The sequence below is a fragment of the Scyliorhinus canicula genome, chromosome 18 (genome assembly GCF_902713615.1).
Source record: "Scyliorhinus canicula chromosome 18, sScyCan1.1, whole genome shotgun sequence".
Taxonomy (NCBI): domain Eukaryota; kingdom Metazoa; phylum Chordata; class Chondrichthyes; order Carcharhiniformes; family Scyliorhinidae; genus Scyliorhinus; species Scyliorhinus canicula.
In genome coordinates this window covers 29,895,981-29,917,909 of record NC_052163.1, presented here as the reverse complement: position 1 = coordinate 29,917,909, position 21,929 = coordinate 29,895,981, and the positions used below count along the sequence as shown (strand labels likewise).

Genomic DNA, 21,929 nt, shown 5'->3' with positions numbered 1-21,929 from the left:
GGTGGGGGGCGGTCTTGATTCAGGGGGGAGGGGTGGGATGAGGGGTGGGATGAGGGGGAGAGAGAGAAAGTAGCAGCAACCTGCAAAGCTAGAGTGCCCACCTTACACCTGTGTGGTTAATCTGCAGGTTGAACTTGCCTTTAGGCTACTGCCTGCAGCTGGGAAGCATGTACACACAGGATTCTGGTGAGTTTCAGCCAGGTGCTTGTGCTTTGAGAAGATGAATGGGGGAGATAGTGAGGTAGCATTAAAGTTACTAGGCTAGTAATCCAGAGACCCAGGCTAATATTCCGGGGATTTGGATTCAAATTCCCCTACCTCAGCCGGTGGAAATTAAATTAAATTATTCCCAAAATCTGCACTTGAAAAGCTAGTCTCTAATAGTGACCATGGTAACTATCATTGATTGCCGGGAAAACCCATCTGGTTTGCAAATGCCCCTTGGGAGAGGGTAAGCTTCTCTCATAGCCGTGTCTGGCCGACAAGTGACTTATGGGTGGCATGGTAGCACAGTGGTTAGCACTGCTTCACAGCACCAGGGCCCCACGTTCGATTCCCGACTTGGGTCACTGTCTGTGCGGAGTCTGCACATTCTCCCAGTGTCTGCGTGGGTTTCCTCCGGGTGCTCCGATTTCCTCCCACAGTCCAAAGATGTGCAGGTTAGGTGGATTGGCCATTGTATATTGCCCTTTAGTGTCCAAACGGTTAGGTGGGATGCTGGGTTAATGGGATAGGGTGGAGGTGTGAGCTTAAGTTGGGTGCTCTTTCCAAGGGCTGGTGCAGACTCAATGGGCCGAATGGCCTTCTGCACTGTAAATTCTACGACTCAGACCCACAGTAACGTGATTGACTCCGAACTGCCCTCTGAAATAGCCAGCCACTTAAATCAAGGCTAATTAGGGGTGGGCAGCAAATGCTGGCATTGCCAGTGACGTCCACATCCCATCAAAGAATACATTTTAAAAAACAAATTGCAACACCTAAAACAGATCATCTGGTCAATTGTTTGATGATGGTTCTTAGGATCTTGTGGTGTGCTAATTAGCTGACATTCCCAATATTACCAGTGTAAGTACTCTTGGTATCATTAGCTGTAAAACGCTTTGGAACTTCCTGAGGTCAATAAAGGCTGTACGAAATGCAAGTTCTCATGGGTTTTGTGTCTTTGTGTTGCAGCCTCTGAGGAGAACCAAAATGGAAGATATTGTGATAGCAGGAATTGCAGGAAGACTTCCAGAGTCAGACAACCTGGAAGAATTTTGGCATAACCTCGTCAATGGTATTGACATGGTAACAGATGATGGGAGACGATGGAAGCCAGGTGGGTATTGAGAGAGTCAAAATTGTTTGCTCTTCGTTTCTGTGATTAATGAGTATAATGGACTGTTGCGGAAAAGTCAAGTAAAGAAACCTCAGTATTACCTGGTGTGAACCTTCTTTGTGCAGTTTCCTTCTTAGATCAATTTAATAAATGCATTGTTAACTGTTTGTTACTATTTACCGCAAATTAAATGCAAACTTTAGTGGAAGCCGAGCTATAGGTCTGAGGCCCTGGAGAAATGTATTAAATGATCATGTATATAAAGGGGGGGATGGTTTTCTGTTTTCCCTATTTTTTAAAGAAAAAATAATATTTGTTCACTCCAGGGGGCCGCAGTAATGAATTTTTACTGTACTGAGATGAGAACCGTCTCCAACTAACCATAATGTCCGTGCCAAATGGTTTAGCTCCTCGCCAGCTATATTGCATTGTGGTGTAAATCCAGAGTAAGGGCTCAACCTGTCTTTTGGAATGAAGTAATTATATTTTGTGGAAAAAGGAGTTCCCCTCGGTTTTCTTTAAGCAACAATTCAGCCCTTTATTTTTGTACTGTCGCTGCTTCCAACAATGCGACAATCACAGTACAAATGCAGCATAACCTGGAAGTAGTTCACAGTTTTTGAAAACATAAGTTAATTGTTCGGCAAAATGTGCGTCTGTTGGTGTCACACTTTTTCCCCCCCTCTAGGCCAGAGGGTGTGGATTGGAGTTTTAAGAGTGCACTGTTGGAGATGCTGTTTTTATTTTTTTTTTTTTTAATGAGACCTCAAACCAAATGTCCTAATTTAGAGGCTCTGATGGTTCTGATAGACACTGAAGATTGCCTGCTGCAAAAGGAAGTACCGCCGAGAGTTCTTCCAGTGTCCTGCCCACTGCAGCTCCTTTAATCTATTCTTTTAATTGTTGAAGCAGAATGGTGTCACATTTGTCTACATAATGACAGTTGGTGCACTTGTTAATGCATTAAGGCTGATCTAAATGGAAATATTAATGCTGTGTAAATTTGCACCGTCTAACGTTCTCCCCATTTTTGCCATCGCCCTGTGCACCATTGTTCTGCCCAGATACTGGAAAGACGATCTATTCCTGACTCTCTGCTGTAGCTGTAACCTGGTTTCGCCTCCCTCCCTTCTGCAGGTGCCTAGCCTTCACTTGCCACCTTTTGCCCCACCCACTCCAGCCCCGCACAGATTCAGGAGCAAGTGTGCATTTCTCTTTTTGTGTTGTTGTTGTTTGATCTAAAAGGGTTAAGGAATTAACACTTGCCTTGATTTTTTTTTTCCCTCCCAGGATTATACGGGCTCCCTCACAGAAGTGGGAAACTGAAAGATATCAGCAAGTTTGATGCCTCCTTCTTTGGTGTCCACCCCAAGCAAGCGCACACAATGGACCCACAGCTCCGGCTCATATTGGAAGTCGCATACGAAGCTATTGTAGATGGAGGTGTGCACATTGTGGAAAATATTTTCTGGGGTCGCTGAAATACTGCATTTTATATACTCTGTCAGAGCACCTTGTCTCAATGACCAGTAATTTAGCACAGGCCCTGCTCCAATATTAAAACAGAATAAAGCTTTGGGAACTCTGAATAGTCAGCTGCATTGTATCTGCCAGCCTCTCCGAACAGGCGCCGGAATGTGGCGACTAGGGGCTTTTCACAGTAACTTCATTGAAGCCTACTCGTGACAATAAGCCATTTTCATTTCATTTTTTTCATTTTCTGTTGATAATACAGAGCTGTATTCCAGAATGAATAGCTGGCTGTACCTAGAATTATAGAAGGAGGCCATTCAGCCCATCTTGTTGGTAAAGCTTGCTGTAAGAACTCTCATGATCTTTCCTTATATAGCCCTTCAATTCTTTCTCAGTTACTTATCCAATTCCCTTTTTGAAAGACACAATTAAATCTGCCTCCACCACACTCCGATAGTATATTCCAGATCCTAACCACTTGCCACAGGAAAAAGCTCACGCCGCCGGTTGCTTCTTTTTGCAATTCGCCTTCAGTTGGTGTCCTCTGCTCTGAACCTTCTGCTGTTGGAACAGTTCCTCTTCTTATCTACTCCGTCTAGATCCCACATCGTTTTGAACACTTCTTTCGAATCTCCTTTTAACCTCCTTGTTTCTCAGAATAGCAGTGCCAGCTTCTCCAATCTATCCTCATTCGTTCCAGGGAAGCGGACCTTCATTCTTGTAAATCTTTTCTGTGCACTTTGTAAACCCAACAAGTCTTTCCCAAAGTGGTGCCCACAAAACTCCAATTGAGGCAGAACCAGTGTTTATAAAGGTTCGTCCTCATTTCCTCGCTTTGGTACTCTGGTGTTTCTATTTGTAAAGCAGAGGATCAGGTTTGCCTTTTTAACCACTTTCTCAACATACCCAGCCACCTTCAATGATTTGTGCACATTTTTCCCCAGGTCTCCCTGTTCCTATGTCCCCTTTTTACATTTGTGAAATTTGCTAGTTGTCTCATTCTTTTCTTAATTTCACTTCTCTGCACTAAATTTCATCTGTCACTCAACCACAAGTTCTGTCATCCTTTTGAGGTCTATCAGTATCCTCGTATTAATAATTCATAGCTTTGTGTCATCGGCAGTCTCCTGCAGATTGTTTTAAATGGTCTAATAGAACTCATAGTCCAATGTGCTGGTTTCTTTGACTCTTGCCGAGAGGTCAGGAGTTGCCTTGACTGTGGCAGGGTTGTGTAAATTGGCATTCTTGTTCCCTTTCAAACGAATGTGAAGAATGAGGTGATCTGGCTAATTGTACCACACCCTGACTTCCAGCTAATTTAGCAGCGTGTCAACAGTGAAATTTAAGGAAAAATAGCAATTCAGACCCGATTGTCCTCCTGAAAATATCACCATGAACCTTAAACTTTGAACTGTAGACTTGGACAATATTATTTGAGGCTGTGTGTCTTTTGTTTGCAGGGGCCTCTAATACCGAGTTAACTGTCACCTGTTGCAGTATGGCTATCGGTTCCTTTTATAGACCTCCGTATTCCTGATGGAATTTCCCAGTCGTTCTCGCTGGTGGAATCCTCTGGTCCTGCCAGCTGTGAGCACCCATTGTGGGTTGTATCGGCAGGGTTTAAATATGAGCAATCCAAGTCTGTCGCAATGGCTTCTGTTCTCCAAATGTCCATGTATTAAGAAATGGGAAGGAAATGAACTTTTTTTTTTAGAAACAATTTTTTTTTTTTATTAGAAGTTTCATTTTTCAAATTTTCATTTTCTGCAGCCAGGTGATTAACAAGTTTTACCTCCTGCATCCTTCACTCCTAGTGCTACTTGATTTGGCTGCCTGCTGTTCCATTAAGACCATCCCCAATAGTTGCCAAGCATGTGGCAATTACATAAAGCAATTGCATTCTAATGTGATACAGCTTCGTAGAGACATAGACGCAGGGAACTTAATTGTCGCACTCTCTCTTAACAGTAACTTCTGTCTGTCTCTGTCTCTGTCTATCTCTCTGTCTCTCTCTCTGAAACTAGCCTATCCAAAAGGTGCTTCATCCTTCTGGCCTGGGATATACTGCCGGCCGTTTAGCCTGATACATTGTATTTTTGATGGTATCCCACACTGGTTCTGCAGGAGCTAGGAATGTTTTATGTACACTGGCTGTCTTCGTTTTGAATCGGACCATTTTTCTGACTTTATTTTGTCTGTTCTTCAGGGATAAATCCTGCTGCTCTGCGTGGCACCAACACTGGAGTTTGGGTTGGTGTGAGTGGCTCTGAGGCAGCTGAAGCTTTCAGCAGAGACCCAGAAGAGTTGCTAGGTTACAGCATGACTGGCTGTCAACACGCCATGTTTGCAAACAGGCTATCGTACTTTTTTGACTTGAAAGGTGAAAAAGCTTCAATTAACATTTACTGTCCTGTTCTTATTTGGTGTGAATTATTTTATCGTTGTTTCACTCCCACTCGTGCACAGTATCTTTAGCTGGTTCTGCAAATAAGCAGGTTTTATTAGAGTTGCTTCTTACCATTGGAAACTTGCGATTGTATTGAACCACATTTTTACTGACCTGACATCCAGTGAGCTTTAGCAGCAAATTGTGTTACTGAAATTACAATTTGGCTTCTTGCCTTGACAGACTGGACCTCCAGTTGGGAGGGAGCCGGTCAGCGAAGACCACAAAGATGGTTGGGGGAGTGGGGGTGATCAGATCGCCATCCACCCCATGGGCTAGATCAGAGGCCTTGTGTTGAATGAGAATTGAGGATCTTTGTGGTTGCACACTTGGATGGGTCATATATCGGAGGCCAGTTTGTTTTTGTGAGGCAGGTGGTGGGATCGAAGGCCTCGTGGGAGGGGTTGGAAAAGGGCCAATCAAAGGGGCTTCTCAGTCGGGTATCCTGGATGTCCTCCTGAATCCCCCAAGCCCTCGACTCTGTGAAGCTGCAGGGTTTTCCAGTACTCTGCAGAAACCCAACTGGCAGCAGTTAAAGTTTAAAAAGATGAATGACAACATGGCCTACATCTTTGCTATCATATTTAACATTGGGTCAGTTTGGTTGCCCGCCCACCTTCCGACTCGAGTAGAAAGTTAAATTGGGTCAGTTGAAGGCGGGTTTAGGTAAGGACAGAGATTTCCCAGACTGCAGTCCTCCGCCAGACCCCCCCGTGGATTTTCCAGTGCGGCCGATAATGGAGTTTTGGCTGGAATGCCAAATTCTCTGTTCTCCTCACTCTCTCTCGATGGGTCCTACCAAATTCCACCCATAGTCTTTCGCGATCCTGGGTACGTTTGCAATAAGTTACAGTGGAGAGATTGAGAGAGGTGAAGACAAAGGAATATAAAAAGCACAGAATTAACTGCCAGGAAATGACCAGCCAATCCATCGAGCTTGCCCCATGCCGATATGGCAAATCACCTCACAGATGTGTTGAACGACCCCTGCAAATAACTTGCTTTTTCATCTAAATTCTAGGTCCCAGTAGTTCCATTGATACTGCCTGCTCATCCAGCTTGTTGGCCCTGGAAAATGCATTCCAGGCAATTCGGCATGGCCAGTGTGATTCTGCCATTGTCGGGGGAGTCAATCTCCTGCTAAAACCCAATACATCAGTACAGTTTATGAAACTGGGTATGCTCAGTCCGGATGGATCATGCAAATCTTTCGATGCTTCAGGTAGGAAAGTGAAAACATTGGAATGTTTCAGTGAACTTTTTTTTTTCTTGAGGAACACTTTACAAACTGTTAGCATTTTAAATATATTTTAAGTGTTTTCTGCATGGATAATGCAATTCATTGATTTTTTTTCACTGGAATATTTAAGTTGCGATTGCTGTTTTCTGCATATTGCGGGGAGCTGAAATGGGACGGTTGTAGATATCTCAACTGGTGAAAAGAACTCTTCCCAAAAATCTTGTATTTGTTTGTATTTTCAGGTAATGGATACTGTCGGTCTGAAGCAGCTGTAGTCGTTCTTTTGACCAAAAGATCAGCAGCCAAACGGGTTTACGCTACAGTAGTTAACGCAGGAAGCAACACTGATGGTTATAAAGAACAAGGTGTGATGGAGTTTGACATTTCCTCACGTAATCAATTGGTTTGACCTCCAGTTTGAATTGGTCACATTGTGTGCTCAAGCCATCTCAGTCCTCTAAACCTTTGCATTGAAAGAAATCTCCATTTTTCTTCTTTAAAAAATTGCTCTTGGTAAATGTACGGTGAAAAGAACCTTTTAGATGAGTCTCCAGCTTTCTTGACCTGTGCTGTAGCAGATAATAAAGCATTTTTCTAACTAGACAGTGTGGGTGAAGGGAGACAGGAAGCTTACCTGCATGACGCTAAAGGATTACAAAGCCCTTCCAACAATAATAGGAAAAGAAATCTAATTAGCTGAGCAAGGATCATCTCCTGAAGCCGTGTAAGGTGGTGATGTAGTAGCTCATTATGCATGTTCCACATAGCTACGTAAACATATTCATGAAAACAGTGTCAGAATTCCCACTAGAATATCTTTTTTATTCGTCAAGTACCTGTTTTCACTGAACAGGGAATTTGTATCTTTAACAACAGGCCATGTACACCTTTCCTTTCCTATATCTGCTCAGTAGATTGCTGTTGCAGTTAAGCTGTTTTTAAATAGAGTACCCAATAATTTTTTTCCAATGGGGGCAATTTAGCATGGCCAATCCACCTACCTTGCACATCCTTGGGTTGTGGGGGTGAAACCCACGTAGACACGGGGAGAATGTGCAAACTCCACACGGACAGTGACCCAGGGCCAGGATTTAAACCCAGGTCCTCTGTGTCGTAGGCAGCAATGCTAACCACTGTGCCCCAGTTGAGCTTTTTTTAACGAAAAGTCCAACTATAGTGGTTGACACATCGTGTTCACCCTATTGAGCAGCAGGATTCTGCAAGTCCAAGGCTTGGCTATTCTTGTGCTTGGAAAAACGGGAGAATGCAATTTGCTTTCCACGCTGAAAAATTCAGACGGTAATCTGTATTCAAGAACTCTTGTGAATTGTCATTTTGATTCTCCTTTTGTGAGCACTAACGTTTCTGACTCTCTAATCCAAATGAAATAGACTTGAATTGCTATGTAATCGGTGATGTATTTTATTGATGAATTGCTGTAAAACTGTGGAGTGAGAAATTTTCAACCAAGACCTCCTGAGAGTACTGAAATTCACTCCAATGTTTTCCCAAGGAATCCCTTGACCAAATTTGTTCCTGCACAAATATTTGACGCAAAATACAGATTAACATCTGAAAATAATGGGTGGGGGACCTTGAAGATTACATTAAATTAACAATGGGGTCCCTCAAAACTGTTGACCATTTTATCCGCTTGCAAGTGGGAAATGCATTAGCTGCCAGGGTCACCAGGAGACATAAATCCATCTGTGCATGCGAGCTTTTGACCAGTTTCCAATGTGCATTCAGAAACGGACATAAAGAGCAGAAAAATAAGCAAAATACTGCAGATAATGGAATCTGAAACAAGAACGAAGGACTTAAAAACTCAGAAGGTCTGCTGGGACCTGCTATCAGGAGAGAAACAGAGTTAGTATTTCGAGTCCATAGACACTTTGTCATAATCTATGGACTTGAAATGTGTTTAATCATAGAATTTACAGGAGGCCATTTGGCCTATCAAATCTGCATCGCTCCTTGGAAAGGGCACCCTACCTTAGCCCACACCTCCACTCTATCCCCGTAACCCTCACCTAATCTTTTTTGGACATCTAAGGGCAATTTAGCATGGTCCATCCACCTAACCTGTGCATCTTTGGACGGTGGGAGGAAATCCGAGCACCCGGAGGAAACCCACGTGGACACAGGGAGAACATGCAGACTCCGCACAGACAGTGATCCAGGCGGGAATCGAACCTGGGACCCTGGTGCTGTGAAGCAAAAGTGCTAACCACTATGCTGCCGTGCCGTTTCTCTCCTGATAGATGCTAGCCGACCTCCTGAGTTTTTCTAACATCCTCCGGTCTTCTGCGCAAACAACGGATTCTCATTCTTCTCATTCTCAGCTCACCAATTTGTTTTTCACTGTCCCAACAACTTCTTCTGAGAATTGGAATAGCTTTATCATTTCCCTTTCCTTCACCAAAGCCACCTGGTATTGTAAGGCAGGAGCTTGGATTTAATTTTCTTATTTGCAAGCCACGATTTACAGGTGTGTTCTATTTATAACGTATCATGTTGTTGAGAGTTTAATGGATGTGAAGTGGTGCAGAGCGTTTAATGTTTATCCACAACAACAATTGTCAAACAGTTTTGCCCTGTTGTAATGAGAGTCTTGTTACCATGGTTTCCGCCTACAGGTGTAACGTACCCCTCTGGAGAAATGCAGCAGAGATTAATGAAAGCGGTGTATGAGGAAGCGGGTATCTCGCCGGCTGATGTGGAATATATTGAAGCACATGGCACAGGAACTAAGGTCTGTTTATTGAACTACTTTTTGTAGAGCTTAACACCAATTACATGGCTGCGTAACCCCATCTTTCTTTTGGTGCTCTGCTAATTTATGTATGGTAATTAGTCAGGGACCGAAAATGGTCCCCATTCACTTCAGTACCTGCCTAGTCTCCCAAAGACATTGCCGGATGAAGCACCCACTGCTGGCACATGTAAATAAGCTCCAACTTGACGAGTTACATTTTGGGTCTGTTTTTGAACTACTTTCCTTTAAGAGCTGCCCGTGCTTGACATAATTATTTGGAATACCTTGAACAAACTCCAGTGGGTTTCGGGACAAACTTAACAGGGTGTGGACAAGTAAAAGGGAGTTGAAATGAAGGGGTCAAAAATGTGTGGGGGGAGTGTTTCAGAAGCATCTCGACCCCACCAGCAGCAAAGATTAGTGGAGTGATGGTGCACTACCAGTTCAGGGTCTGGGTTAGAGAAGCGGGTGCGGAACTGTGTGATTTCTTTTTTTCTCTCTATAAGGACACCAGTAGCCAACATGTGTAGTCACATTCAGCTGCAGCCTGAAACCTGGCTGTGTCTTCTTGCAGGCTTGCTGCAATGCTGATCAATGGGATGGTGGACTGGTGCAGAGGGCAACCCTTATTACACTTATCTCATGCAGCACTTCTTCAACTTCAGCAGCCAGCATAAAGAAGGCCAGGTGCTGGGCTTGCCATCCCTTGTCTTCAAGGTTCAAAGGGTAGGTGGGCTCAAGGAGCAGCAGGCTAAAATGGAAGGAGCCAAAATGTGGGCACATGACTGTTAAAAAGTTCAATTTTGTTTCTGTAGGTTGGTGACCCCCAGGAATTGAATGGAATTGTGAGCGCTTTCTGCCAATCTGATCGCGAGCCCTTACTGTTGGGATCGACCAAATCAAACATGGGCCACCCAGAGCCTGCCTCGGGATTGGCTGCTTTAGCAAAGGCAAGTCACTTTTTATTCTGTTTCTCTACTGCACAACATAGTGGAGCCAAAAGAGCTTTTCTAATTTGTGAACCAACTGAATAAATATCAGACGATTCTTTAAACTTTGAGATTAACTTTAATGCAAGTCTTGCTTCCTTTCTCCCTTGTCAGGTTGTGCTGTCTCTGGAGCATGGTTTATGGGCCCCCAACATTCACTACAAAACTCCCAATCCTGAGGTTCCAGGTCTGCAGAATGGATGTATCCATGTAGTAACTGAACCTATCCCAGTGAAAGGTGGAGTTGTGGGAGTTAATTCATTTGGATTTGGAGGTTCCAACGTTCATGTCATCTTGCGGCCCAACTTAAAACGAGCTCCTCCTCCAGTGCCCCTGGCTTTTCCACGCCTGGTCCAAGTGTGTGGCCGTACCCCTGAAGCTGTTGAAACCCTGATTGATCAAAGCAGGCAACATGGCAACGATGTGAATTTTTCCAACTTGCTAAACGATATTTCTACAGTGCCTGTTTCTTCAATGCCCTACCGAGGTTACACCCTTGTCGGGAGTGAAATGGATGCTAAAGAAGTACAGCAAATGCAGTCTTCTGGAAGGTCTCTTTGGTATATTTGTTCAGGTGGGTACTCTTTTTAAGCTCAGTTGAGTGTTAATGTTGATGCTGTTAGAATTGATAAGAGCACCAAAAGACTTTTCAATGTCTTGTGACTCTTGTCACAATTTATATTCCTGTTTGACCTTGGATTGTGTGTTTGGATTTTGACTATGGATAACAGAAATTTACACTTTGGGCTCTCTGGTAGAAATGACCTTTTACCAGGTTTGTGGTTCACGTGCAAAATAAATTATTTCAAAATATTATTAATAAGCTCCGACAAGAAGAAGAATTCTAGTACTGGAGCAGCTGCAGTGATCATGGGAAGACTGTATGCAGGATTACTCCTTAATCATCTGGGACTAGTGATGAAGCAATGGGACCTAAACTAGACCTAATACATTCCATGGGTGCTGGAAATCTGAAATTTAAAAAAAACAATGCTGGATAAACTCGACGGGTCTGGCAGCATCCTTGCAACGGGAAACAAAATGTACAGTTCACATGGACTCAAAACGTTAACTGCTTTGCTCTCCGCAGATGCTGCCAGACCTGTCGGGTTTATCCAGCATTTTCTGTCACCCACCAGGTCTAATTTGATAAAACAGGAGTTTGTGGGGGGGGGGGGGAAGGAAGAGGAGAATTAATGTTTTTGGTGAATAATGGGTCATTTCTCATCTTGAGTTTAGATGAGACTATAGGCTGGATTCTCTCACCCTGCCCGCCGCAAGAACGCCATGGGCGAGCCGCACAGAATGGAAAACTCCATTGACCTCCGGCGAGATTCTCCGGTTGCCGGGCGCTCGCTGCTGAAGAATCCCGCCCTATGATTAAAAGTGCTATTCAACCGTCTATTTGTTTCACGTGCTAGCACATTTTCGTTTTTCTTTTTTTGTTAGTCTGTAATTACATGTTTCGTTGGTGGAAAATGAAAGGGTCCTTTTCAGTGAAGGAGCTCTCTAGCCTTTTTTTTTTTCAAGCTCCTCCTGATTACCCTTGGTGTTGGGTGGGGTTACTGGGTTGTGAGGATAGGGTGGAGGTGTGGGCTTTGGTAGGGTGTTCTTTCCAAGAGCCGGTGCAGACTCGATGGGCCGAATGGCCTCCTTCTGCACTGTAAATTCTATGAAATGTGTTTTATTTTTGTGTGCCAAGAACACTACACTTGATTAGAGGAACCTTGACATGAATTATTTGGTTGCGTGGTGATGTTACCCAAGTGTTAAATCGATTAATAATGGGCCACAAGTGACGCATCAAGCTGGGTTGCTGAATTAGTGAGGACCCTCAAACCTTTTGTGTGCTAAGTACCAATCAGAAGCCAGGAACACCTTTTTTAAAAAAATGTCAAATGAATGCTGCTGGGTGATGTTTCTACTGATGGGATCCTGTTCTCCAGGCATGGGAGCTCAGTGGATTGGAATGGGTCGCTCCCTGATGAAATTGGACATATTTCGTGAATCCATTCTGCGTTCTGACAAAGCACTGAAAACAACCGGATTGAAAGTTTCTGAACTCCTTGTGAGCACCGAAGATACAACGTTTGATGATACTGTGCATGCCTTTGTAGCCCTTGCTGCCATCCAGGTAGGACAAACTCTTGTTGCAAATTGGGGGAAAAAGTAACAGAAATTCTGAGAGTCGACCGTACTTTGTTCTCATTCTGCTCTCCATTATAGATCGCTCAAATAGACATGTTGACGGCTATGGGTCTTCAACCAGATGGTATTGTTGGGCATTCAGTGGGTGAGCTGGCCTGTGGTTATGCTGATGATTCACTGACACATGAGGAAGTCATATTAGCAGCCTACTGGAGAGGCCGATGCATCAAGGAGGCCAAACTACCAGCAGGGGCAATGGCAGCTGTTGGTAAGTGACTGGATGAACACTTCTGATCATAAAAGTAAAATCATTGATTCCCATGATAGTTCAGCAAACCTATCCAATGCGCAACTGCTGACCACAGAAGTCTCTTGCTGACCACTGTTAATTCAGTTATCTAAAATTGGGCATTGATGGGTCCGTGGGGCAAAGGAGATGTGCCAAGGCAGGTTTTTTTTTTTAAAACAGTGTGGTGAGTGCCTGGAACGTGTTGCCAGGGGAGGTTGTGGAAGCAGATACATTAATGGTGTTCAAAAGGCATCTCGACAAATCCATGGATAGGATAGGATAGGTATGGAGGGATACGGCATTAGGAAGTGCTGAGGGCTTTGGCCAAGGGGGGTATCATGGTCGGAACAGGTTTGGAGGGCCAAAAGGACTGTTCCTGTGTTTTGTTCTTTGTTGTTCTTTGATACCAATTTCTTCAGCACTCTTGGGTTAGAGATGGCTCCCTTAGCCAGGGCTCTTGCCCCTGAACACTATCCACTGGAGATAGCTGAAACAGTATAGCTATTGGATCAGGAAAGCACCGTGCTTGGCTATGATTCCATCTGAAGTGAAAATCCTGTTGATGCAAGTGCCAAGGGATACACATGACCACCTGCTGACCTATAGCTCTGTAACTGGGCTCTCAGCAATGTATCAGCAGCATCAGGGGGAGACGGAACGTGAGTCAGCCCGAACAAATTAACAGAGAGACCTATTAAAACAGTGGCGCTGGCAAGAAGTCAAGTCGACTTTGTTACCCATGCAGAATTAATGTTTAAGATTAAGGATGGAATGGTGTTGCTGTTTATTTTTATGACAGAAATAAGCACGGTCCAGATGTAGGTCCATCAGTGCTGTCTGTTGGGATTCTGTCTGAAATGAGTTTCAACACATTGAATCGAGTCCAGGCAATAAGAAATTTCCTATGCTGGCCAGAGAGTCCAGGCAATAAGAAACCTCCTATACTGGCCAGAGAGACTTTGTATTGATCAGTTTGGATGGTCTCAATCCAGAGCATTGGAACAAAAAACTACTCCCAATTCTGCAGTTATTAGTGCTACATTGTCAAACTCCCTCCAAGATCTTGTATAAAAGCTGGCATAAAACATGAAAATGATCGCATTGATGCATGTTGAGGTCAGACTGGAAGTACGACAACTTGTTTATATAGTGCATTTAATATAATAAACCGACTCCGGACACTTCACAGGAACTTTAGCAATAAACCATTGACACCTGGGAGGAGACACTAGGAAGATGGCCCAATGCTTAGTCAAAGATGTAGGTTTTAAGGAGTGCCTTAATGGAAGACCGCGAGGTGCAACGCATTCCACAGCTTGTGGCTTTCAGCTGAAGGGATAGCTGCCAATGTTGGAGGAATTCATTAAAATCTGAGATGCTCAAAAAGTCAACTTTGGAGGAGTACAGACATTTCAGAGGATTGTAGGGCTGGAGTACTGTTACGGTGGAAAAGAGGGAGCGTTTTGCCATGAATAGTGCTATACCTAGCCGAGAAGTGTTGGTACACTCACTGGGTGTCAGAAATGGAAAACTTTCCAATCCTGATCTGAACATTTCTCATCCTGAATCAGTCAGAAAGTAATTGATTTTGAACCAGCTCCAGACCAGAACATTATTCAATTTGTACAAATCAGGTGGAGGAGGCGGTTCTGAAGCGGAGGTACCAACATATTGTTCCCATTCGCTATTCTTAACTAGACAGTGCCTAATGCTGATGCCAATATTGGCACGACATCAGCCGATATTCACACTGGGATTCAGCACCTGGCTAAGCATAAATAAAATAATTATCCAGAAGAAATTTCATTTAAAGGCAAGTTCCCAATATTTACAGGAAACCTGTCAATTGGGGGGGAAGAAGAAGCTAATAAACTGACCTCTTGATATGGATGAATTCACGCCAACATATAGGACCGTGACCGTCCGCTTTCAGGAAAACTATTTAGCATAAAGAAATACCCGATCATGATCTGTGAGTTTAGCATAAAGAAATACCCGATCATGATCTGTGAACATTGGCAATGCAAGGAAGAATAGAGATTTGAAACATAACTAAACTAACTATGTTCCAATGTCTGTTAGGGCTGACATGGAGTGAATGTAAAGTGCAATGTCCAGAAGGGGTGGTCCCAGCCTGTCACAATGCAGAGGATACTGTCACCATCTCTGGACCACAGGTAAGAAACCAAGCAATAGATGGGAATGAGGAAGCCTGCACAACATGTGAGAGCATTTTTTTGAAAGTCCAGGTTGCCTGTTCCAACTATTCAAAGTAAAAACAATCCTGGGTCAAAAACTTTTTTTTCGTTTTAAAAATTCATTCATGGAATGTGGACATCACTGGTACGGTCAGTATTTATTACCCTTTCCTGAATGACTGGTTTGCTAGGCCTTTTCAGAGGGTAAGGAAAAGTCAACCACATTGCTGGAGTTACATGTAGGCCAGGCCAGTTAACGACAACAGATTTCCTTTCCCAAAGGACGTGGTGAACCTGATTTATTTTTTATTTATTTATTTATTTTTGTTTTTAATTGCTGTCTTGATCACCATTAATGATGCTACCTTTTTTAAATCCAGGTTTATTTAATTAATAGTTATGATCCCAGCAGAACTGGACAGGTCAGATCCCAAGGTGAAACCTGGCTTGATAGATCCTAACTTAACGGTAGAGGAAAGTTACTGAACAAATTGACAGGAGTTTTTAATAGAAAGAATGAAACATTTATTAAACAAGAAAAAATGAACTATATTACACCAGAGAAAGATTGCAATACAAAGAGAAGAAAATGATTCAAACTCACTATATTCCTTTTATCCTGGCAATACCCTTATATACACACACACTTCCAGTGAAGATTTACCACTATCTTAACGAGGCTTCTTGCTTTGGATGACCCAGTTGCAAACCGTCTTTTTCCGGTGGATTACTGAGCATTCACTAAATGCTTTTCATCCAACTTGTATCTCTCCCTAAGACCTCCAAAATCATGCTCTGAACTCACTATTCCTTCAACTGTGGAGCGCATGCATGGGTTCTCTAAACCCTCGAAGCAACCTTGGAGGATTTCTGTCGAGAGTGCTGAGAATTCCTGTTTTCACTCTCTGGCATACATACTCAGAACTTGATTTCAGTCTTTGTCTGTGTCTGTGCCATTGGAGCTCTGCACTAGGTAACTTTTTTTTCTACTTTTGCATTTTTAGCCCCCCCAAAATCACTAAACTACTAACCCCTTTGTAACTCCTGCCTTCACTTCAAGGGTTATAAAAGATGCACAATTGCCGAGCTACGTTTGTGGTGAGATTTGAGCTCCTATCACTGGATTATTTAGTCCAGCTCTCTAAATGTTACTAATCCAGTAACATATCTATTATGCTACCTTAGAATCATGATCATCTTACCCAGTGTGTTGCTGAGTAATGCAGCCCCTCCCATTCCTCAAAGAAAATTCCAAGTACTCAGCCAGAGGAGCTATTTAGTTAACAGTTTTCCAGAAGAAATCAGGAATGTGATGGAATACTTTCAACTTGCCTGAATGAGTGCCACTCCAGTAACACTGAAGAAGCTTGACATCATTCAGAACAAATTAGGGTTAGGGTTAATTTTTTGTTTTTGTTTAATTTACCTGTATAAAAGGGAAAAAGAGTGAAATTCTACGTGCAAATTGCATTCAGCACAATTGATGCATCTACAAAAAAATTTTGTGCTGATCTTAAGATGACCATGCTCCAAGTAGGCCCCACTCGCAAAACACCTGATTGGGCGTTTCTGCTCATTGTTTTCATCTGCAGTCCGTAGTCTCCAGAACTCTAGCTGGATCTTTTGAGTGCTGGATTGACACTGGTTCTATTTCTTTGGTGATAAATCCATTTTCAGATGTATTAACTTTTCGAAGTCCTCTTTCGAGGAATGTTTTTAAAATTTAAAAATGGTGCTGTTCCTCAGCAGAGTTTTCGTTTGGTGTTTTGGAGGGAGATGTGTCGTTGGTGAAGTGTGCCACTTTCTCACACTTTTTGCTGATTATCCCTCAAGGAAAAACTATTACCAAGCATGTTGTACCACTTGTGGCTACTGAGGCAATGGTTATATATGATTTAAAAAGGAACTATATAAATATTTGAAAAGAGAATATAAAATTATTGGAATTGCCAATCTATTGGTATTTAAAAAAAAACTATATCCCCAGTTGAAGAGTTGCTGACAGGGTATGTTGATTGGTCCCCCACTGTGCAGTAAATTATATGATTCTCTTTTGCTTCCATCTTAGGAAGCTGTGAGTAAATTTGTAGCCAAGCTAAAGGAGGATGGCGTCTTTGCAAAGGAAGTTCGCAGTGCAGGAGTTGCATTCCACTCTTACTACATGGCATCCATTGCCCCAACACTTCTAAACGCACTACAGAAGGTATGGCTACCATCTTGTTGGATAATGCTTTTAATGTTGTCATATAAAGAATGGACCAGGCCAATGCAGTGGATCTGGTATTTGTAGACTTTCAGAAGGCCTTCCATAGTGCTCCACATAAAACCTGTATAGATGGAGTCTTCAATCGGGTCGCAGAATGATGGGGGCACAGGCTAAGAGGTCTGAGGCGATCATGAGATCTGCAGTATTGTTGGTGGGGACACGGGAGCTTCTGGGGGGTTGGCTAGGGGTCTGAAATCGGGAGACTGGGGCTAGCAGTGCTTGAGATGAGCATCCACTCTCTTTTGGTTCCATGTTGCTAAGTGCTGATTTTTGCAGAAACGTTGACTGTCTAAGCTGCGAAGGGAGCAGAAAAACGTGTTTAGATCCCTTATTTTCATATGCTGCTTACGTAATTACTGCTTCTGACATGGATAAAGGAAGCTGGTTGTGCACATGTGGCTTGGGTGCCATTTTGGACATAAAATAGCACCTCTGGCACCATGGAGTTGCATTTCTAGCATAAAGTCACATTAAATTGTTCTTCCAGGTGTGTTTTGAGTTATTCTTCAGACATTTTCCTGTAAATATTTCCAGTTGACTGGCTTTGGATAATTTGAGTGTCCGTTGTATTATGTACTGATTTTCTGAAACACCCTTTTCCTCACACCTTCCTGACAGGTTATAACTGTTCCCAAAGCTCGTTCTCCTCGCTGGATCAGTACGTCAATCCCAGAGTCCAAATGGGGTAGCGACCTGGCTAAACTCTCCTCTGCCGAGTATCATGTCAACAACCTGGTGAGCCCAGTCCTGTTCCAGGAAGGACTGCAGCACATTCCGGAAAACGCTGTCGTGGTTGAGATTTCTGCTCACGCCCTGCTTCAGGTATCTGCCTTGCTTCTGACCGCATTGACAGCTGACTGTGGGTTGTCCTGCCATAATGGAGTGTTTGCTCGCTGTCAAGGTTTAAAAGATGAGGGAATTCCACATAATACAAGGTTCTTCCCCAAGTGTACATCTCGTTTAAGGAGCATTGGATTGCTTTGTAAGAGGAAGACTGTGTTTCTTCTGAGCATTAATCAATATTGTCACAGAAAGTTGCAAATCCACAACCGTATCTTTGGATTTGACAACTTCTAGTTTTGCGGTAAATTGCTAACAAAGGTATTTTAATATTCGCAAAGACCTGAGATTTGATACTCTTAGAATCATAGAAATCTACATCAATGAGGGAGGGAGGCCATTGGATCCTTTGTATCTGCTAACTGCCAAGTAGCCATCCAGCTAATCCAGCTCTTGCACTCTAACATTGTAGGTTATAGTACTTCAAGTGTATGTCTAAGTACTTTTAACATATGCTGAGGGTTTCTGCCTCGACCACCCTTCCTTGCAATAAATTCCAGATCCCGTCACCCTCTGGTGAAAACATTTCCCCTCCGATCCCCTCTGATTATCTGAAATCTATACCTCATGATTGTGAATCCCTCGCCCAACTGGATTTGGGCCTTCCCACCCATTCTATATCTCGATGCTATTTTGTACTTGTACACTTCAATGAAGTCTCCCTTCAATCTCCTCTGTTCTAAAGAAGCAGCTTGAGCCTATCTAATCTTTTCTGCTAACTGAAATTCTCGAGTCCAGCCGCCATCCTCGTACATCTCCTCTCCAAAATTCTTTGGCCTCTGGAATGTTTCCTACAGGTTGGAGGGTAATGAATGTACACCCGCTATTCAACACGTGAGGTAGGGAGAAAACCAGGAACTATGGGCCAGTGAGCCTAATGTCGGTGGTAGCCAAGTTGCTGGAGTCCCTTATCAAGGATTTCATAGCACAGCATTTGGAAAGCAGTGGTGTAATCAGACAAAATCAGCATGGATTTATGAAAGGAAAAGCATGTTTGGCAATTCTAGAATTGTTTGAAGATGTAACTAGCAGAGTTGACCAGGGAGTACTGGTGGATGTGGTTTACTTGGACTTTTCATAAGGCCTTTGACAAGGCCTCTCATAGCAGATTAATATGTAAAGTTTTTGAGATGGCTAGAAAGCTGGTTAGCAGACTGTAAGCAAAAAGTTGGAATAAATGGGTCTTTTTCGGATTTGCAGGCAGTGACTAGTGGGGGATCTGTGCTAGAACCCAATTATTCACGTAATATATTAATGATTTGGACGACGGAACTAAATTTATTATCTGCAAATTTTCAGATGATACAAAGTTGAGTGGGAGGGTGAGCTGTGAAGAGGATGCAGAGATGTTTCAACAGGATTTGGACAGGCTGAGTGAGTGGGCACATGCATGGCAGATGTAGTATAATGTGGATAAATGTGAGGTTATCCACTTCAGTAGCAAAATAGGAAGGCAGATTATTATTTAAACGGGTGTAGATTGAGAGAGATGAATACCGAGCAAGACCTTGGTGTCCTCGTGCATCAATCGCTGAATTATGCGAATGGTATGTTGGCCTTCATAGCGAGAGGGTTTGAGTATAGGAATAGAGATATTTTACTGCAATTGTATAGGACACGGTGAGGCCACACCTGGAGTATCGTGTGCAGTTTTGGTGTCCTTATCTGAGGAAGGATGTTCTTGCTATGCGGGACTGTCGGATGAGGAGAGAGTTAAGTTAGAATTATATTCATTGGAACTTAGAATGAGCGGGGACCTCATAGAAATTTACAAAGTTATAACGGAAATAGATGGTAGACTCAGAAAGAATGTTCCCAATGGTGGGGGAGTCCAGAACTAGGGGTCGCAGTTTGAGGATAAGGATTGGGGCGAGGAGACATTTTCTTCACCCAGAGAGTGGTGAATGAATTAGTTGAGGCCAAAACATTGTGTAATTTCAAGAAGGAATTAGATATAGCTTTTGGGGCTGAAGGGATCAAAGGAGATTTTGGGGGTTGGGGGGGGGGGGGGGGGGGCGTTGAAAGGCGGGATCAGGGTATTGAACTTGACCAGCCGTGATCATAATGAATGGCAGAGCAGGCTCGAAGGGGCAAATGGCCGCCTCCTGCTTCTATTTTCGATGTTTCTATAAAGCAAAGACACTCTGCCACAAATGCAAAGACACAGATCATGCTTCTTCCGACCACGCCAGAATTTGGCACCGTTGAATCCTTTGAATTTATTGCTATTAGTCTTTGCGCTCTGGGTAAACTAGTTATATTTCGAATCATTGACACTTTGAGGACATGTAGAAAATCAGGTTTGAAAATGTATTGGTCACTTTTGGAGTAGAAGTAGGAAGTTTGTTGCATGTCACTGCTGAACATAAGCTTCAATGTAAAAGGTTAATAATTGTGAACACTGCTCCTTACAAGCATTTTGTTATTTACTTCAGGCTATTCTGAAACGAAGTTTGAAGCCATCCTGCCTCAATATCCCATTGATGAAGCGAGGGCACAGTAATAACCTGGAGTATTTCTTGTCACACATTGGCAAAATCTATGCCAGTGGGTAAGTGATTTATCGGAGAGGGGAAAGAGATCTGTGAATTGAAATTTGTGTAGGAGCACGTGCGACTTGCTTGTCACAAGTGGGAAACCTTGCCTTTCCACCGCTGCCATACTCTTTTTCATCAAATATTCAATCATTTAAAAAAATAATTTTAGAGTACCCAATTTTTTCCTATTAAGGGGCAATTTAGCGTGGCCAATCCACCTAGCTGGCACATTTCTGGGTTGTGTGGGTGAAACCCATGCAAACACGGGGAGAATGTGCAAACTCCACACTGACAGTGACCCAGAGCCGGGATTGAACCTGGGACCTCGGCGCCATGAGGCTGCAGTGTAACCTACTGAGCCACCGTGCTGCCCAAATATTCAATCATGACCAGAGGGCGAATGGTGACTTTTGTTGCTATGCTGCTCTTTTTTTATTTTTAGCAATAGGGCAGATGGGCTGCATTTTTTATTTTGCGCGATTGCTTTGAAATCTGCTGCGTTATTGACTAAAAGCGGGATCCTCCCTGAAGGTGTTTGCTTGCTCTCCACTTGAGTCTCCTGTGACGGCGTTTGATGCTCCACCTGCTGGATTGGCTTCAGAACAGCCAGCTCCTAACTTTGGTACGCAAAATGGAGGTCAAATGGGATGGGCAGTAAGGAAGTCATATGGGATGAAGGACTGTGGTGCTGGTCAGTGAGGGACATAAAGACTGTGGAAAAGGGTCAAGTAAATCCGGGGGACACGAGAAAGCAAATTAAATTCCTTGATGGCAGCTCCCTCTATGGAATATGCAGAGTTCTGTTTCCACTCCTGGGAGTGGGAACTACAGTAATGGCAAAAGCCGGGTGCTATTTAAATTGCATCTTTAAGGAATTCCATTTTCTCTTCGGCAAAAATTTAAAAGACCGACCCGAGAGCTTGCCCAAACACTTTTTCTACGTGATGCCACAGATGGTGATAAAAGGTCTTGTGAGGAGGGTTGTCATTTGTAACAGTTGGAAAATGTGGCCTGGACTGTCCATTGGTGTATTTTGGGTGCAGGGCAGGTGAATATTTTGAGATATTGTGTGCTACAGCCCATGGTTTACTATTTGTGGGTCTTAATATCCTCGGCGAGGAGCGCAAGAGTTTTCTAATGTGCATCCCCGTCTACAGCAGGAGTTCGCAAGCAGGAAATCCAAGTCTGTGGACTCCCAAAAATAAAAACACTATTATTGGCAAGTTTCCAATACTCCATTCCAGCGTGAGTTTTAAAAATTAAAAACCTGCAACCATCTTTACTACGAGCAAAGAACAATACAGCACAGGAAGAGGCCCTTCGTCCCTCCAATCCTGCGTCGACCATGGCACCTGCCTAAACTAAAACCGTATGCACTTACGGAGTCAGTATCCTTCCATTCCCACCCTATTCATATATTTGTC

General features: G+C 43.3%; 1 protein-coding gene across 3 annotated transcripts in view; it reads left to right on the top strand.

Moving 5' to 3' along the window:
* fasn (fatty acid synthase) overlaps positions 1–21,929 on the top strand; it is a 103,454-nt gene that overhangs the window by 17,456 nt on the left and 64,069 nt on the right. For 2 of the 3 annotated variants that reach the window (XM_038777487.1, XM_038777488.1), the window contains exons 2-15: positions 1,177–1,321; positions 2,612–2,764; positions 5,001–5,174; positions 6,262–6,462; positions 6,723–6,845; positions 9,120–9,235; positions 10,054–10,188; positions 10,342–10,801; positions 12,174–12,361; positions 12,454–12,643; positions 14,747–14,841; positions 16,931–17,065; positions 17,747–17,950; positions 20,404–20,519. In XM_038777487.1, coding sequence (XP_038633415.1) covers positions 1,195–1,321; positions 2,612–2,764; positions 5,001–5,174; positions 6,262–6,462; positions 6,723–6,845; positions 9,120–9,235; positions 10,054–10,188; positions 10,342–10,801; positions 12,174–12,361; positions 12,454–12,643; positions 14,747–14,841; positions 16,931–17,065; positions 17,747–17,950; positions 20,404–20,519 — 2,417 coding nt within the window. In that variant the 5' untranslated portion in view covers positions 1,177–1,194. Of the gene's footprint in view, positions 1–127; positions 187–1,176; positions 1,322–2,611; positions 2,765–5,000; positions 5,175–6,261; positions 6,463–6,722; positions 6,846–9,119; positions 9,236–10,053; positions 10,189–10,341; positions 10,802–12,173; positions 12,362–12,453; positions 12,644–14,746; positions 14,842–16,930; positions 17,066–17,746; positions 17,951–20,403; positions 20,520–21,929 lie in introns of all 3 variants that reach the window. The other variant, XM_038777489.1, reaches the window with a different exon arrangement.